This window comes from Rhinatrema bivittatum, chromosome 8 (genome assembly GCF_901001135.1).
Source record: "Rhinatrema bivittatum chromosome 8, aRhiBiv1.1, whole genome shotgun sequence".
Classification (NCBI taxonomy): domain Eukaryota; kingdom Metazoa; phylum Chordata; class Amphibia; order Gymnophiona; family Rhinatrematidae; genus Rhinatrema; species Rhinatrema bivittatum.
This window is the reverse complement of record NC_042622.1, coordinates 93,634,332-93,654,287: the sequence shown is the minus strand read 5'-3', so window position 1 is coordinate 93,654,287 and position 19,956 is coordinate 93,634,332. Positions and strand designations below refer to the sequence as shown.

General features: G+C 39.4%; 1 protein-coding gene across 2 annotated transcripts in view; it reads right to left on the bottom strand.

Moving 5' to 3' along the window:
- Window positions 1-4,582: 4,582 nt before the first annotated feature.
- OLFM1 (olfactomedin 1) overlaps window positions 4,583-19,956 on the bottom strand; it is a 64,121-nt gene continuing 48,747 nt past the window's right edge. For both annotated transcript variants that reach the window (XM_029612293.1, XM_029612292.1), the window contains exon 6: window positions 4,583-6,321. In XM_029612293.1, the coding sequence (XP_029468153.1) occupies window positions 5,647-6,321 (675 nt within the window). In that variant the 3' untranslated portion in view covers window positions 4,583-5,646. The remainder of the gene's footprint in view (window positions 6,322-19,956) is intronic.

Below are 19,956 nucleotides of genomic sequence, written 5' to 3'. Positions count from 1 at the left end.
CCTTTCTAGCCAGGAAATGCTGTCACCACTTCACCAATAACCACAAATCAATGCTAGCTTTGAAGATGAACTTCAGTGTGAAAGCTATAGAGAAGGTTACAGGAATAAGACATAGGCAGCTACAGATAAAGCATGGAGACCCGGGGAGAGGAATACAATGGAGAGAATACTTCATTGCACGTACAATAAGATCCCAGAATAAAAATCTAATTATATGCTTTACCAGCTAATCCTCTCTTAATCCAGAAAGGCTGATCCAGTCCTTGTTTTAGTCCATGGCATGAGCAGAGATTAAGCGGGGCGGCCTCCCACAGACTGGAAAGCTGAGAGGGGGCTAGGGCCAGAGCACCACAGCGGCCTCTCTTTGAAGCAGCACTGGCACATGACCCTAAAGCTAGCGGGAGCAGGATGCTCTTTGGCCCAGGTATTTTGCACCTTCAAAATTTGGCATCTTAGGCCGTTGTATATGTTGACTATTCTTAAATCTGGGCCTGCTTATCCCTAGCTTCCACTTCCAATTCTTTAAACGTCTTTAAGACTCATTCCCAAAAGAATGCTGCATCTCAGTCAGATATACAGGGCCCATTGATATATGTCAAGACCCCAGGAAATGACTCCTTTGTTGCAATTTAAGATCCTTGGCCCAGCTACTGGGATTCCAACTCAGTGCTTGAAGGTACAGGAAAGCAATAAGCGTTTAATTGAATGTCTCCTTCTAGAGGGGACCCTGTTTAGGTAATGTCAGCCACTTCAAATGACCCTTCACAAGCATCATTTTTCTTTTTTATTATGGCATGCCACAGCCAATTTGACAAAAAAAAAAAAGAAGAGGAGAAACCTTAAGTGAGACAAACTGCATTGAATTGAGATAAGGCTGGTCTGGAAATTAATTAAAGGAGGTGACTCAGGAGCAGAACCTGACCTGGAGACTATAAATTATAGCAGATGGTAGATTTATAGTCTCATTTCCCATCTCTTCAATTCTAATCCCCAGAGCCTTGAAGCTGGAAAGATCTGGGGAGATAACAATAGCTTTTCACTGTAGACATATAATAAGAAATACGTGTGTGTCCACACACACACACGCGCACACACACACACACACACACACACACACACACACATGTTATCTGTAGTGCAGTTTTAGTAGCCGTATCAGTCCTGAAGAAAACTGGATTCTATGCAAGGTGTGATACCTTCTTGTGACTAATAGAGCAATTATCTAGAGATGATATTGTACAGCAGCTTCTGAGGCCATTTAGGTCCCCTTTTTCAGATATGACCAAATCAGTTCAAGAGGACCAGGAAATCAAACAGGAGGAGCTGATCAATACTGTTTACCATATAGAGGTAGCACCATAGTTTAAGGAAAATCACGGCACCAGTCCAATGCATGTGATCAGGGGTGGCCAACTCCGGTCCTCGAGAGCCACAAACATGCCAGGCTATCAGGATATCCACAATGAATATGAATGAGGTAGATTTGCATACAGTGGTGACAGTGTATGCAAATCTATCTCATGCGTGTTCATTGTAGATCATGAAATGTTCACCCAACTCTTTGTTCTTAAGCAATTCAGAATTTCATCTTCAAGCAGACAACAGGGTAAGACCAAGACTGGGTCACTTTGACAAAGATCTATCTGATCACTCTACACTGAGTGATAGAAATTTGTGTGATATGAGGCTTGCAGCCATTAGGTGTCCAGGTAGATTGCCAAAATCCTTCAATATACACTCTGTTGTGTGCTGTTGCACTTTATAAGAAAAACGACCGGTAACTGAAAATTTTGATTTTTAAACGTGAAAAATGATCAAATGTTATTGCTTTTGTTTTATATGTTCTATTGTCTCATTTGAAATCACTGTGATGACTTGTCTCATTAGCCAGCCCTGTTAAAACTGTTTGCCATTAGTGGGAGACGTATGGTCAGTCAGATGATGCAGTATGAGTATTTGCAGAGTTTGTTTTTTTTCCAAAACATTTTGTAAGCTTTGAGAACATCGTCCTCACTCCTGTCTTTCTGATTCATTATTGCAGAGTTAGAACTGAGTTTGGATAGCATCCAGCATGCAGTGAATGCTTTATTCCCAGCAAAGGGTCTGTGTTTATCATTAAAAATTGCCTAAGCAAGATCCTGGGCTCAGAGGCTATTATTTATTTATGCAGTGACCTGGAAGGAAAGGGATGTGTTTCCATGGCTGTACAGTTATTAAGTATCTCTGCTTCCCCAATCCCATCTACCTGTCCAAAAAGGCTGAATTTTAGAGCATACTCATTAGTATACTTAATTAAGAATGCCTGGATCTAGTTCCAAGGTCATTTGTAAATAATAGGTCATAGAAAGCCTAATGCTTTCAAAGTTTTAATTGGAAATGCATTAAATTGTTCTCCATACATCTCTGTTGGTATGTGGCTCACTCCAAAAAAATCCACCAGCTAATTAAGCAGCCAGCCAGAAGTCATTCTTATCTGCTTTTATATTGCAGTGCTTTAAGTTCAAATATAGGTCAGATTAAAAAAAAGCTTCAAGATTTATTTCTAAACTTGTGCAATGATTTTATGTTCTAGAAAATTTCTTTAACTCTCATATACATACAAATATATATATTTACACCAAGTTTGTTTAAAATAACCCCTTATCTAGGTATCTTTATTGCTTTGCCATTAAATAAACTTCCTGCAAATATAGTTTATTTCACATTTCTTATAAGAACTCTAAGTCCTGCTCTACAATTGTCACACAGTAATGAAATGTTATCCATACTTCTGTTCTTTTTTTAGCAGATGTTGAACATTGTGTGTTCTAGGAGTGCTGTTAATGGAATGATATTATGACCTTGCAAATAAACAAGTTTTATTGTGAATCACCAGATGTCCTTGTAGCATGTTGCTATTGTCATGATACCCTTGTAGAATGCATTAAGGGAAGGACATATCCCACATCAAGAAAGGCTGATAGAAAACTGACAAAATACAATGATGTGTATAAGTTAATAAGCCCAGACTAGGGCCTGGGACAGACTGATGATCAGCCAGCATTACCATGCTTGAGGAAGCGTCATAACCAAGGGGAGGAGGCATTGCTAGGAATTTCCAACATGGAAGGTTAAACTTTTAAGAACAGTGATAGACTGAACACGATGATATCTGTACATGTCACCTACCTGCTTCAAATGTGCAAGTGATCAAGGAGGTTGTTCTATGGAGCTAGTGTACATGCAAGATTTGATCAGACCCGAAATTTACTTTCTCCTGTTTATTCATTGTGTGTGGATAAAATGACATGGATAGCAGCAAATTTATCAACTTCCCTATACCAAGCTGCCCTTGTTCTTGTGTTCTGTTCATTATGAATCACTCCAGAGGTTTGCCTTTACATTCATTCAAGTTTTGGCTGATAGGCTGGAGATGCCATTGGCAATGCTAACTAGTAGGTGTGTTACATATACATTGATCAGTTTTCAGCCTTACATTTTTTACCTCCCAAAGCATTTTGAGAATATATTAAATGCAAATATACCTAAAATGACTCATGTTCAAATTCCTACATTTGGTGATACTATAATTATAAAGTCAACTTTTAAACCTAGAATTGGAAACAGATTTAATTATGTTGGGCTATAGAGCAGCATCAGGGATCATAGCATATTACTCTTAGCAATGTTGATAACAGTCTGCTAGAAAATGAATGAGACCCTACTACACACCAAGATTAAGTGCGTCAGAACAGCTAAAAGACACAGTACTCTTTATAATAAGACCTTTTCTGATTAGCTGCATTAGGTTACTGCTTAGCATGTCCTTTCGTCCACTGCTCCCTGTTACCACCAGTTGGATATTTTGTTCTGCCTTGTCAGTCATCTCTCCATTTCCAGTCTGGGTGTTCCCCATGAGTTTCTTTCTTCCCATTTTCTTCCCATTCTATTTCTGCTTCTTTAATCTTCAAATATCTCTTCTCGGGAATCATCTTTCTCTTTTATACTGCGTATCCTACTCCCTTCCTAGCTCACTTTAAAACTCCACTAAAAATAGCCACTTCTCCCTAGTCTCAATTGAAAATGCTAGCCTGCTCTCTTGGCTTCCAGTTCGATTGAAACTGGCCTCTCCCAGAACTTCTCCCTCAATTTAAGCCCACTCCCTTCAGGCCCACATATTGCAGTGATAGTCTTCCAACCCAGAACCCAGAACCCAACATACTGCGGCCTTGAGTTAGCCAGTAGGTGTCATGCAGCACCATGGCCAGGGGCATATTCCTCCTTCTTGAAATCTGTGAACACAGACTGCACAGCAGACTGGCCAGCCCAAAGAGCAGAGGTCAGGCTTGGTTCAGGCCATACTTATGCCTCTTAAGTCTTCCCTTGCCTTTTCTAGTTCTTTGTTCATTTGGATTATGAGGAAACTTTTATAAGCGTTATAACTAATTACAATAGTACAGTCATACCCTTTCATTACCAACTTTGGATAATATAAACTGAAGTCTTCTCCCTTCCCCAAAGTAAATCTTGCATTTTATTTGCCTCAGTGTTCACATTCTGTTATAATAACTGTAAAGAAAATTGCATTATGCTGAGACATGAAAAAATGGAAGTCTCCTAATACTTTATTGTTCCTTAGATAACTGTGAATAGTACAAAGTTTTCTTCTGTTTAAAAAAAAATCACCTTCTAATGTCCTCCATTTTTCCACTCTGTGCAACATTTTAGAGGAAACTGTTATGCTACACTGTTTCCACATAAGCCTTTTTTCATCATCTTGTAATGCTATTAATATATTGTAATGGTAAAGAGAACATTTGTATATTCTATTATCAACATGAAATTGGTTACCTGCATGTAAGAGTGAACACTGAATAGTTTTTCTTTTTACAAACAAAGCCTTCATTTATAAATCCAGACTACTCCATTGCATTTACAACATTCATTGCGCTAACTGGATGGACATGTGCCACCAACAGCCTCTGCTAAATAAGAGACTTACATTGTACAATATATTTGCTGAATACATAAGGTCAAACAATATGGTCACGACAATTCTTCCTAACCATAATAACATACTTAAGCCATTGTGTTTAATAATTTACTAAGACACAGTTCCATGAGCTACTTTGGCCCTCAACACAGTTAATCTAAGAGACATAAAACACAGAAGAGAAACAGCAACTGCGAGGGAAGACAAGTGAACCTAACTGGAGATAGCCTCACTAGATCCCAAGTATAGCCCCTAGGTCAGCTAGAAGAATAAGAGTAAGAATCACATCCCGTGATGACTGACCATGATGCAGGAAAACAACCATGCAATCCAAAGAGTGACAACCCTCCTTCTTCAAGACATGCCTGCCCAACAGTCATTGCCTTATGTCTTTAATGTGAGAATTTGCTACTAAAAAAAAAAAAAAAATCAATTTTTTTTTCTTTTAAGTGCAGTTCCAGCTGCTTTCTTAGGTTTATGAATCTGCAGTTTTGCTTCTTCAGTCTCTAATGTGGGTCTTGTAGATTCTCTAAAAACATGGATAAAATTCTCATCAATAGCTGCTGTTTTCACATATTTTTCCACAATGTTGCTCTGTATTTTGGCAGCTGGTATTTATTCATATTTATATTGTATTTTTATGCTTGTTATCACCAGTCTGTAGGCAACCGAGACTACAATTCATCTGACCTGATGACATGGAAAAGGGTAACATTGTACAGAACTTGGTGCCCATTGTTCCAGGCATAAAGAGCCCTATCCTTGGGGTTATAGTCCAACATGGAAAGGTGCGAATATTTGTTCTGAAATGGGATGTCAATGTACTCATAGGTTGAGGTGTTGGTCTGATATGCGTAATGGACTTTTGTTCCTCCAGAGTATCCATTGGTGACGTAGAGAGTTCCACAGATGATAAAGGCCTCACCAGCACTGCGTTTTGGATAACCAGTATTCCAACTCTGGATAATCTGCAGGGTGTTGGGGTCCAACTTGCTGATGACAATATTGCCAGCATTTTGATTGGTGGCATAAACAACCCACAAGCCATTTTCATCCACCATGATGTCAATGTCTGAATGTCCACCCCAAGCATAGTGGTACATATTATTGTAGCCTGCATAGTCCAGGCTGCGAGTCTTCACAATAGTCTCTGTTTTCAGGTCAAACCTGATGATAATGTGGCTTTGAAATTTGTTAAAGTAAATAGAGCCATTGTAGACCACTTGACCTGTTCCAGACCAAGGATGAGGGAGACGGTGAGAGGTGAAGTTGTCTGTGTTCATAAAATCAGACATAGATTTGTACTCTCGAACAAAACGGTTGTTGTGGTATCCATCCATGTACCAAACCTAGATGAATAACAAATACTGTTATTATAGAAGCAACTGGAAAGAACAAAATGATATCCCTAGCAGGATCCCCAATATGGAACAATATGCCTTTAGAAATCAGACTGCATAGTAACATCAAAACCTTCAAGAAAAGTTTAAAAACCTGGCTATTTAAGCAAGCATACAACAAAGGGAACTAAGAGGAGAACCCAGGGAAATGTTGGTTGCGATCAGTCAAACTACCACTCACACATCTTTTTTTCTTAAACGTGTGCTTCTCATTTTTCATATTCTAATTCCCTCCTTTTATTTTCAATCAACAAAGAACTAGAGTTAAGTAGTACTATATCTTAAAGATGAGTAAGAGGAAACTGGACATGACTTATAACACCCACCAAATAATATTTTATTATGAAATTATGTTACAGTACTTTAATGGCACATGTTTAAGAGTTAGAATTCCAGACACTTTATACAACATATAGTTTCTGTGCCTTATTGTGAACCGTTGTGATGGCATCCGCTTAATGACGGTATAGAAAAGATTTTAAATAAATAAATAAATAAATAATAAATAAATGAATACCTGAGAAGGCCAATTCATGGCTCAGGCCACAGCACAGTCCGCAGTGACACAGGAGATGCAGGTTTGAGTTTCCTGCCTGGCAGGACAAGCTGGAATCAGGCATGGCATTGAGGCAACATGCTCAGTCTCGAGGAAGGGAGGAAAGGGACCATTCGCGGGCGATACCTAGATCAGGGCAGAGTCGGGACGGCATCAGCACCGGAAGAGGAGGCGTGGGGCGGCGTCGGGGCAGATGCCTTGGAAACTTCGCTGATGGCGAAAAGGTAAGGCCCCTTATCGCTGTCAGTAGCACGCCCAAGAGCACTACCTTTTATGATGGTGCTATTGGTTGCGGAAGCCAGCAGCGATAGCATCGCGGAGGTGCGATCGCTGCCGGCTTTCACAAGCCCGCCCCCCGCTTCGCCCCCCCCGCCCCCCATTAGCGCCGGGATTCAGGAAGCCGTGGTAGTTTAGAAAATCCAGCCCTAAATTTGGAAATCCAGGAATGTGAAAAAGATAAGGCAATGACTAACATGAGGTCTTCTCCCTTGCAAAATATAATGAGTGCAATTTTCAAAGAGTTTAGGGTCCTAACCTTTGGACTTAGGCCCCTAAATTAGCCAGTTTGAAAGTTTATTAGGGCTGACTTCCTAAATTTGTTCCTATTTTCATTATGAGCCTAAATTTAGAATCTTAAAAAGTGAGTAGCTACAGGGGTGGAGTTAGGATGGGAAAACAAAGATAGGAGCTTAAGATTGATTTTCAGAATACATATCTAATTTAGGAACCTAAATCTAGGCAGTTGAATAGGAGGCCTAAATTTAGAATCCTAACTTTTATACTCCTAAATATATGTGAATTTTCAGCTGAGAACTTAGATACCATAAGTCCAAATGAAAGCAGGCACCTACCATAGACACCTAATTTACAGCTGGATTTTCTAAGGTCTGCGACCTTAGAAAATCCGATGATAACGGGAGGTGAAGGGCCTGCAAAATCCAGCAGCTATCGCACCACTGCAGTGTGCTGGCTGCCGGATTTTGCACTAAATAACAACACCATAAAAGGTGTAGTTATTCGGCGCGAAACTGGCGGCAATAAGGATCCTTACCTTTCACCGCCAGTGATGTCTGCACAGCATTGGCCCCGGTGCCGCCACGACTCCTCCTCTTCTGGGGTCGACTCTGCCCCCCATTTAGTGATCACACGCGAAAAGTCCCTTTTTGCGTGCGATCGCTTCTGAAAATGACCCCCTTAGGGTCCTAAATTTAGGAGCTCGGTTTTCTCGAATATCAGCCCCAATATGATACTGATGCCTATCCATATATATAATAGAAAATAAACACAATATAAAATTGTTCCCTGATTTTTGTTCATCCCCAATCCCAAACTTGTCCTCTTCTCAAATTTTACAATTCCTATCATATTTTACCAGGCAAATACCCACACACATATACACATGCTCTCAAAGGGACATTCACTAAAGTGTGCTATTATTTTACTGTAATGCTCATTAATGCTTGTGTTATTTAAGATATAAGAATATAAGAACCACCATACTGCGTGAAATTAAAAGTCCATAAAGCCCAGTATCCTGTTTCCATTCCAACAATGGTCAATCCAGGTCACAAGAACCTGTCAGGATCCCAATAGTAGATAGATTGCATGCTGCTTATGCCCAGGGATAAACACACAGGTCTACTTAGTTAATAGTGGTTTAAGAAAAATTACAAATATACACAGGCAAATGTGAAGATACAATGAACATCTCAAAAGAAAAAAAAACTTCACATATAAATGTAAATCATTTTGATTGAAAAATATTAAAAAGGATGTTATCATAAGGAGGAAAAAGACCTCAGAGCCTCTATACCTGTTCTCATCAGAACGGTATGGTATTTAAGAGGTTATACCAGTCATAGGTCTTAACAAACCTCATTCACTTTTATTATTCCAAAAAAAATTTTATTAGCATATTTATTGCTTTTTTTCTTTTTTCTCAATTTATTTAAAAATCTCTAAAAAGACTCAACACTAGTAGTGGGATTCACAAAACCATTAAGTATCACACTTGTATGGATTACTCGATGTATCCTTCAAAAAACATTTTTTTTAGAGTTTATGCCTAGATAATTTAGTGTTTAGAAAAATACACTTATCTGAAGCTTGTGTTGCACATAACCATCTTCCTTCATATGCAAAAACATCTGTTTCCCATGTAGATTTTACTAGTGGATGTTTGGACCAGATAGGTAACTTGATGAAGGACTTATACAAGTTCAAAACAGAAAGACCTTATTCAGAAATAGAGCCGACGTTAGCTAAAGTTTTGCCATCTAGGCTGTATCAAGTAGAACATAAAAGTTCTTTTAAAAATGTCAAAATTGAAGCATCTCTAGTGTTACATTGTTTGGAACAAAACCATAAATTTTGTGATTCGCAATGTATCATTTTGGAGAAAATTAAGATTAACATCACAGGTGGCGATAGGGGAAAAAGACTTTTACAGCAAGAACTCCCTTGGATTTTTAAATTGAAAAGTGTGGTCCCCTTGGGCTTAAACTCTGAAATGGAGAGGTTCCCTTTTCTCTAGTTTTGCTTCTGCTCTCTCTGGATGTGCCACAGTGGCAGCACAAGCATACCTCCTCAAATAACAATTTTGCCAGCTAGAACAACTTTTAGAAACAAAGACACTAACATTACCGGTTTTCAATTTTAGACCCTTGGTTTCTGCAGTTTTTCTAACCTCATATATTTTTCATAATGTTTTTTCATAATTTTTCATAAATTTTTACAATATGAGTAGTGTGACAATTTGATTTTTCAACATTAGAACTGACTTGTAGAATTTATGTGAGATGTTAAATCTAATCAAAACAAAAATAAGGAACAAATAATTATAATAAGCTGATTTTGATCTTGTTAGTAAACTTGATTTCGATCAACTATATTTCTATACAATAAAGCCATTTAAACGATTTAAATCTTGTTGGCCAGTTCCCATTGGTGGAACAGATGTATAAACAGAGGGGCAGATTTTCAAAGGGTACGCGAAAACCTGCCCCAAGCTCCCCCTGCGTGCGCTGAGCCTATGTTGAATAGGCTCGGTGGTGCGCGCAAGCCCCGGGACGCGCGTAAGTCCCGAGGCTTTCCTGGGGGGTGTGTCGGGGTGGCGCGTCATCCGGGGGCGGGGCCGTGGGCGTGGTTCCGGCCTGGGGCGTTTCGGGGGCATGGCCAAGGCCTCTGAAATTGCTTCCGGGACGGGGAATCGCGTGCCGGAGGCCGGCCAGTGCGCGCGAGATACGCCTGCCTCAGGCAGGTGTAACTTTTATAATAAAGGTGGGGGGGGGTTAGATAGGGCTGGGGGGTGGGTTAGGTAGGGGAAGGGAGGGGAAGGTGGAGGGAGGTGGAAGGAAAGTTCCCTACGAGGCCGCTCCGATTTTGGAGCAGCCTCAGAGGGAACGGGCAGCGCGCACAGGGCTCGGCGCGCGCAAGGTGCACAAAAGTTCACTCCCTTGCAGCCGATCTCGGATTTTAAAATATACACGCGGCTATGCGCATATCTATTAAAATCCGGCGTACTCTTGTTTGTGCCGGGTGCGCGAACAAAAGTATGCGCTCGCTTATTTTTTTGAAATCTGCCCCAGAGAGCGCAGGCGCCGGCATTCTTTGTTCAAAAAATTGCAGTAGCGGTGTTCCGCTAGAGACAAAATCATGGATGCTGAAAATTCCTGTTGAGGTAAGAAGGAGAGGATTATGATTTTGTTTAAGTTTCAAATTAAAATATTTAACTTTTTGTTTTATAATCTTGCAGTTTGAGCCTTGACACAGCCTAGATGGCGAATCATTAGCTGACATCGGCTCTATTTCTGAATAAGGTCTTTCTGGTTTTGAACTTGTATAAGTTCTTCATCAAGTTACCTATCCGGTCTAAACATCCACTAGTAAAATCAACATGGGAAATAGATGTTTTTGCATATGAAGGAAGATGGTTATGTGCAACATCAAGCTTTAGATAAGTGTATTTTTCTAAACACTAAGGGGTAGATTTTAAAAGAAGCATGCGCGGCCTACATGTGCACGCGCTACCCGGCGCGCACACAAGTACGCCCAATTTTATAACATGCGCGTGCAGGCACACACATGTTATAATATCCGGGGTTGGCGCATGCAAGGGGGTGCACAATTGTGCACCTTGCGTGCGCCGAGCCATGCTGCCTTCCTCCATTTCCTTCCCCCTAACCTAACCTTCCCACCCCTTCCGCTAACCTTTCCCCCCAGCCCTACTCTAACCCCCCCCGACTTGTCTTACCTTTTGCGCCTGCCGGCAGATTGCCAGTATGCAATCCTCCAACACAGCAGCAATGGCCGTTCTGTCGAAGGCCTCTAACCCCACTCCTGGACCGCCCCTTTAGTAAAGCCCCGGGACTTACACGCGTCCCGGGGCTTTTCGCATGTCACCAGGCCTTTTGAAAATAGGCCCGGCGCGCGTAAGGCCGGTTACGCATGTAAATCCTCTGGATTTACGCGCTTAACCTTTTTAAAATCTGGCCCTAAATTATCTAGGCATAAACTCTAAAAAAATGTTTTTGAAGGATACATCGAGTAATCCATACAAGTGTAAAACTTAATGGTTTTGTGAATCCCATTACTAGTGTTGAGAGATTTTTAAATAAATTGAGAAAAAAGAAAAAAAGCAATAAATATGCTAATAAAAATTTTTTTGGAATAATAAAAGTGAATGAGGTGGCCAGAGGTTTGTTAAAACATATGACTGGTATAACCTCTTAAATACCATACCGTTCTGATAAGAACAGGTATAGAGGCTCTGAGGTCTTTTTCCTCCTTATGATAACAAACATTTTAATAATAACGGTTTAAAATAGGATAAGCACTGGCAAGTTAGATGAAAAGCATTAATAAGAAAGGCAAAGAGAGAATTTGAAAAAAAGTTTGCCATGGAAACAAAAACCCATAATACATTTTTCTTTTTAGGTATATTTGAAGCAGAAAGCCTGTGAGGGAGCCAGTTGGACCATTAGATGATCAAGGAGTAAAAGAGGCAGTTAGAAAACACAAGGCTATAGTGGACAGACTAAATTATTTCTTTGCTTCGGGTTTTACTGAAGAGGATATAAGATATTTAAAGGTGATGATTCAGAGGAACTGAAACAAATCTTAGTGAATCTGGAAGATATAATAAGGCAAATTGACAAGTTAACGAGTAGCAAATCACCTGGACCAGATGGAATACATCCCATAGTGTTGAAAGAACTGAAAAATGAAATTATACAAATATTATTAGTAATTTGTAAACTATCTTTAGATTTATCTACAGTGCCTGAAAGTTGGAGGGGTGCCAATATAATGCCAATTTTTTAAAATGGCTTCAGGAGTGATCCAGTAAACTACAGACCAGTGAACCTGATATCAGTACCAGGCAAAATGGTGGAAACTATCATAAAGAAAAAAATTACTGAACATACAGAGATAGTCATAATTTAATGGGACAAAGCCAGCATGGATTTAGCCAAGGGAAGTCTTGCCTAACAAATCTGCTTCATTTTTTTGAAGGGGTTAATAAACATGTGGATAAAGATGAGCCAGATGATATAGTATATCTGATTTCCAGAAAGTATTTGATAAAGTCCTTTATGAGAGACTTATGAGGAAGTTAAAAATCATGGGATAGGAGATAAAGTCCTATTGTGGACTGGGAACTGGTTAAAAGATAGCAAACAGAGTAGGGCTAATTTTCTCAGTTGAGAAAGTTGAATAATGGAGTGCCCCAGGGATCTGTTCTGGGATCACTGCTTTTTAACATATTTATAAACGACCTAGATATGGGAATGAATGAGGTGATAAAATTTGCAGATGATACAAAATTATTTGTTAAATCACAAGAGGATTTGTGAGAAATTGCAAGAGGACCTTGCAAGACTGGGAGACTGGGCACACAAATGGCAGATGACATTTAATGTGGACAAGCGCAAAGTGATGCACATAGGAAAGAACAATCTAAAATATAGCTACACAATGCAAGGTTCCACATTAGAAGTCATCACTCAGGAAAAGGATCTAGGCGTCATCATAGATAATATATTGAAACCTTCAGCTCAGTGTGCGGCAGCAGCCAAGAAAGCATATAAAATGCTAGGAATTATTAGAAAAGGAATGGAGAATAAAACAGATAATATCATAATGTCTCTGTATCATTCCATGGAACGACCACATCTTGAGTATTATGTGCAATTTTGATCATCATATCTCAAAAAAGATATAGCAGAATTAGAAAAGATATAGAGAAGGGCAACCATAATGACAAAAGGGATGGAACAATTCTACTATGAGGAAAAGCTAAAAAGGTTATGGCTCTTCTGCCTGGAGAAAAGACAGCTGAGGGAAGATATGATTGTGGAATGAAATAATGAGAATTAAATGGGTAAACACAAATCGGTTGTTTATGCTTTCAAAAAGTACAAAGACTAGGGGACATGCAATGAAGTTACTAAATAGTATATTTAAAACAAATAGGAGAAAATATTTTTTTACTCAACGCTCTGGAATTTGTTGCCAGAAGATGTAGTGAAAGCTGTTAGTATAGATGGGTTTAAAAAAGGTTTGGACAAGTTCCTGGAGGAAAAGTCCATAAACCATTATTAAGGTGGACTTGGGGAAATCCACTGCTTATTTCTGGGTTAAGCAGCTTGGAATTTAGCTACCCTTTGGGATCCTGCCAGGCACTTGATAGCTGGATTAGCCATTGTTGGAAAAAGGATACTGGGCTTCACGGGCCTTTGGTCTGACCCAATATGGCAAATCTTTTGTTCATATGGACTTTTCCTCCAGAAACTTGTCCAGATCATTTTAAAACCCAACTGTGCTGTGTTTACCACATTATCTTGCAAAAATTTCAGAGCTTAATTGTGCATTGTACAAAAGCTATTTTCTCTGATTTGTTTTAAATGTGCTACATAGTAAATTCATGGAGTGTCTCCTAGTGTTTTTATTTTTTGAAAGAGTAAACAACCAATTTCCATTTACTCATTCCACTCCACTCTTGAGACCTCTATCATATCTCCCCTCAGCCATGTCTTCTTCAAGATGAAGAATCTTAACATAGCCTTTCTTCATAGGGAAGCCATTTTATCTCCCTTTAGTTTGTCCTTCTCTGAATCTTTACCAGTTCCACTATATCATTTTTTAGATGTACACAGTACTCTAGGTGCGATCACACTGAGGAGCGATGTAGAAGACTGATTTTCAAAAGTTACCCTATCCACGGGAATAAGTATCAGAATATTGTAAGTGCTCTTGAGATTATTACATATGTGCGTACATGTGTGCACAATTATATAAGGGTGATTGTAAATGCGTAAGTGCAGGGATTTTGTATGATTTGTGTGCCAACACTGATACCCATTCCCAGTTCACCCAGTTAAAGCATTGGACTTCCTTACCCCCACAGCTAACTAGCCTTTCTTTTATCCTATCTGCCCCGACCCTTAAAACCTTGCTGGGTAGCCTATTTTTTTTTCTACTTACACCTCCTCCTTAGCAGAAGTAAAATTACTTGGTAGGGGACCCTGGCAAACGCCTGTGAGCATTAAGTACTTATGCACACATTTTTACATTTGAATCCAAACCGCCCATGTCCCACCCCGACTCCGCCCATGCCCCATCCATTTTTTTTGCCTTTTGGATTTGTGCGCGTACCTGGCTGCTTTTTCAAATCCGTGCAGTACACGCTGGCCAGAGATACGTGCGTATCTCCTGGCTTTGGTGCACATAGCCCTTTTAAAATCTACCCACATGTGCGTAGATTTTTTTAAATTGGTAGGAAAAGCATGTGTGTTCAGTACATTGAAATGCTTTCATTACATTGCATGTATTCATGCATAAGCATTTATTGGTGCATATGTTCCGGGGTAACGACACATGTATTTTATATAATACGCTTGTACTGTAAATGATACACAGGTTATAAAATGCTATTCTAGATCAGCGCGCATCCATATATGTGAGTTTATGCCGCCTCACATAGTTGTTTGAAAGTTACTTTCCCTCTCTTTCCATTGTGACTTTGTCTTACCTAAGCACTGCTTTTACCTCTCGATTATGATCTAATAGACTCCCTCACAGCCTTCCTGCTTCAAATGTATTTGAAGAAGAATTTATTATGAGCTTTTGCCTCTAAGGCAAGCTTTTTCACAAAATCTCTTTTAGTCTGCCTTATTTTTGTTTTAGATCTAACTTAACAGTGCTTATACGTTTTCTTATTTTCTTCATTTGGATCCTCTTCCCATTTTTTGACAGAAGTTGTTTTGGTTTTGATAGCTTCTTTCACCTCACCTTTTAACTATGCCAGCAGTTATTTTACCTTCCTTCTGCCTTTTTTAATGCATTGAATACATCTGGTCTGGGCTTCCAAGATGGTATTTTTAAACAATATCTGTTCCTAATTTTAATTTTTAGGAGTGATTTTTCGAAGGAGTTACGCACATAAAAGTAGCATTTATTTTAGCAATTTTCAAAAGCCCATTTACGCATAAAGTCCATTTCTGTGCGTAAAACCTTTTGAAAATTCAGCTCTATAGAGTGAATTTTCAAAGGAACTACACACGTATAAGTATCAGTTTTCAAAAGCCCATTTACTCATGTAAAACTTTTTGAAAATTACCTTCTTTACTTCTGGAGCTGCACCTTTTATTTTTTTCTAACAGTTTTCCTCATTGAATCATAGTCTTCCTTTTGAAAGTTAAATGCTAGAGTACTAGTTTTCCTTAATATCTTCCCTCCATGACTATTGCCATGTAGCCCCACTGTCATTACCTCTAGCATCAAATTCTACATTCCACTATGGATCAGGTCTAAGATAGCACCCCTCTCATTAGTAGCACTGTCCCAGTGGTTATCCTTCTACCAGGTCTCGGAGATGTCATTTATATCTACCTCTTCCTTCACTGCTATACATTCTAATGCTCCCGTCTTATTTTTTAGACTTCTTGCACTTGCAGACAGACATTTCAAGGTATGTTTTTTGTTTGTATTTACAATCTTCCTAGCAAGTACTGAGGATAATCTGGCATCTTTTAACTCAGTCTGCTCTTTACTAATACACTTTACACACTTTAACAAGTAATGTTAATGCAGACTAATGCAAAACACTATTAAGCTCCTTTTGCATTCAAATGCATGCAAAGCAGCTCTTTAATAATATAAAATGTGTTAGCACAAATCCTCCTCCCACCAGGTATCCCCTAGCCTGTTTCATCTGTAGGTTGCCAACTGATGAGGGGGCAGGCCACAGAAAGCCTCCCTCCCTCTCCATTAACTCTAAAATAAAACATGGTGCAAGGTGACCTCACGTAGGTTCATGTAAGGCCACTCAGTGCCCTATTTTTTATTTTGGAATCAGTGGGATATAAGGAAGCACTTCTCTCCTTCCCCCATCATTACCTGCAGATACAGTAGGTGAGGGGTTACCTGTCTAGGGTGAGGGAAGGTCAATTGGGCCATGGTAACCTTTAATTTTGCCTCAGAATTTAGGGTTGAGCAGTGGTGATTTTCTGCCAAGTTATGTCAGGTAACCAGCCCAGAATCTTTTTGAATTTGCTTCCTTGCCTCGACTGGGAAAAATTGTAAGGCGGAGGCTACTAATGTCTATGACCTGGTATCTTTTTTATATAATAAATTACCACTGGGAGTGGGGGATTACTGGGTCATAGTGAGGTGCCTTGATGGTGACTTCGAAGGGGACTGGAGCCTCTACTGAGGCTTCACCAATAATACTAATGTGTGGTGCCCTTTCCTATATTCAGTGTTAAATCAGCAGATAATGTTCATGTTAAAACTGCTAATTATTGTGGGTTAATAGCCAATTTTAAAGCACTTTAGTAAATGGGCCCCTATGTGCCCCTCTCCTTCTCAACCCCAAGACATTTGTGCCTTGGAATAAGCTGTTAGAAGCTCTTTGCATAAATACACATGAATGCTTTGTTTCTGTGAAATTTGGAAATGAACAAAAATTCATGTAGAGGAGCAAAATCTTCCTAGACCAGAATCAAATGTCTCTCTGAGCTGGTCTGCATACCTGAGTTACAGCCGGAGAGCACGCGTCATGGGCTGTATTTCTTCACCCTTGGCCACTGACAGGAATATTGAAAAACTGAAGCCACTGTGTTCAGTTTAGAATAAATAAGATCAAAGTGTTTGGTCAGGCCAGGAATCTGACTGACCGGATGCCCTCTGGTCTTTTGGCTGCTGATGCTAATGATAGCTCTGAAAAACCACTCGGAAAAGGACACTTTCCAGACTTTTTATATATTTCAGAGCCACTTGCTAATTGCACTTAGACAAATTATAGACTGGGACACTTGGGAGAAAACAATATTCTAAGTACAAGTGTAATTAGGTTTAAAAGCATCTTAAAGCACCACAGCAAATTTGGCCTCCACGGGAATGATGAGAAGAGCTGGAGACAAAGCTGAGAGCCACACACGAGTGAGATGCATTTCTTGCTGCTCCTTTTACTTGATTTCCAAAGCACTGTCTTGTTCTTCCCAGGCACCTATTCAGCTCTGGAAACCTACTCTTAATGTCACCATTCAGGAAGCTAACAAACATTAGCTAACTGGTTTGATCAAAGCTGAGACCCAGACTTTCATGAAGTGCTATTCTTGTGTGCTCAGAATGAAGAGGAACTTCAGAGGCGGAGGATGCAATCATTACAATGGCATGATGTTAGAATGAAATTATACACTGTATTGTATGAAAGAATTCATGATGTGTAGTGTTGCAAAAGGATATTTTTTAAAATATGGACCTTGAGTAGACTGGATTTAAGAGCCAGTCTGCTTAGGCATCAAGCAACACTTTTAGCAGTCAATCAAGCAAGACTTATCTTTACTACAAGCAAACAGGCAGAAATAACAGGGTGTGTACTATTTGCAGCATTAACTTCCCCTGTTGTTATTTCTATCATACATATAGCACTACTAGATGTAAACAGTGCTGTAAGGCTACATATTAGAGAAAGTCCCTTCTATGTAGAGCTTGCAATCCAGTCAAGGCATGCAAACAAGATAAATAAGAGGCTATAAATTTGCACATCCATTTCCTCACTATGAAATACACTTGATTGAATACAAAAATAAAAACCTGTAGTGGCAAATCAAATTTTGAGGTAGCCAAAATGAGTACATATCACGTCAAGTTCTTATACATCACTTACATGTCGATAACATGTGCCTTGAAGGCCTCCAGCACATGCCTACCTCCACCTCCTCCTACTTTTAAGCCTCACTTCACCAAAACTACACATAATATAATGTTATAGCCAGCACTGATTTCAAATACTAAAGAAAGAATGGATTAAAAGGGTCTTCTGGTTAGACATGAACAATACATAGTGTACTTGTAAACAACAAAATTGATATTAAAAGCCATTTAAAAGCTATTCATCTCTTTTTTCTTTTGATTAAAAAATTCTTCTTTTATGGGTAAAAATATTTCCTTATTTCCATATGTGGTGAGAGAGATGCCAGCCAGGCGTAGGGTTTTCTCTCTTGAAGAAGCCTAGAGTTTTAGCTTTAGGTGCATCATTTGTACTGAGGTTTCCCTGTAAGTGCATTCTTAAATATCAAGGAATGCAATATGTGTTTTTGGACCCTATTCATCTGGAACATTTTTCGCAAAACAGAACTGTTCCTACAGGTTTAATGGATGACCACTCATAAGCTTACTAGCTCCTGTTATAATTAGGTGGGTTCTCTTTTCTTCTTATTACAACTAACTGCATTGGTTCTCCCCAGATACATGGTCTGTTTTGGAGACACACTTTATAGAACAATCTATTTATTTTGAAAATAATTTCCTAATATTCCTTGGCTATAACTGTTCTCTGTTTTGTCCTCGTATCCAGTTATCTTGATGTATATTATCTGGAAAATTTAAAAATAAAGGGGGAAAAAAGGTATCCATCTAAATGGCAAAACCAGCATATTCAGTGACTTATCCAGCTAGAATTTAGCCAGATAAGGGGGGGGGGGCATTCCAAGGGTGGAAAGGAGCGGCCAAATAACTTATCTGGCTAACTCTGCTTTAGCCACAGACCTGTCCTAAAAATAGCCGGATAAAGTTATTTGGCTAATTAGCCAAGCTGCATAGGGGCTGAAAATGGATCCCAACATGACTGAAACTGAAAAACACCAACAAAAGAAAGCACCACACATGGAGCTGAAAGTTACTGTTGCAACACCCTGTGTGACTTGCTGAAGGTCATACAGGAACTGCCCTTTTACTCCTTAGAGCGGTTACAGCGCACACCGTGAAAAGTAAAGAGCAAGTTTTAAAAAAGAACATGAACAAAATTGTCTTCACTTTCCTCTCATTCATTTCATAAACAAAATTGAAACAAAAGAAAAAAGTTATTAAAATTTCCGATATCATTTTAAATGAATGAAAAACCCTAATGGATGATTAGCACTGCCAGGTGACCAGAGGAAAGGTCTTGTTATGGTGGCGCTATGGAATGAGCTATTCTTATCAATGTCTCCTCGATCCATATTCATTTAACTCTAATTATCATACAAAGCTATCAACATTAAAAAAAAGTGTGCATTCATTTTCAAAAGAAATGATAAACACGAAAATGGAACCAAAAAACCCCACGATCGAAGTTCATTTATTTTTCCTCATTGACTTTTGTTTTGGAAAGTCGGTGAAAATCCCCTCTAACAGCCGTCATCATTTTCCAGCACATTAACTCCCCCTCCTCTGCATTTCCCCATCCACTGGGTCACAGCAATCCAGAGGGCGCAGAAGCCTTCGATCATCGGTCGCTCCTTCTTCGCCGGATCCCGGTTTCACAAAGGTGCCTGCCAGCCCTGAGGCTGGCACCACCCTGCCGTGTGCCCCTGGATCCATTTTATTTATTCCAGGGGCTCTAAGAGAGGGGGAGGTTTGGCAGGAATTCTTTCTATTTCCTTTTCTTTCAGTTCTATGTTTATTTCATGGCAACCAAATGAAATGAACATAAAAGGAAAAGAGAAAGAAAAATCACAAATCCCTAGAAAAGGAAATCTCCA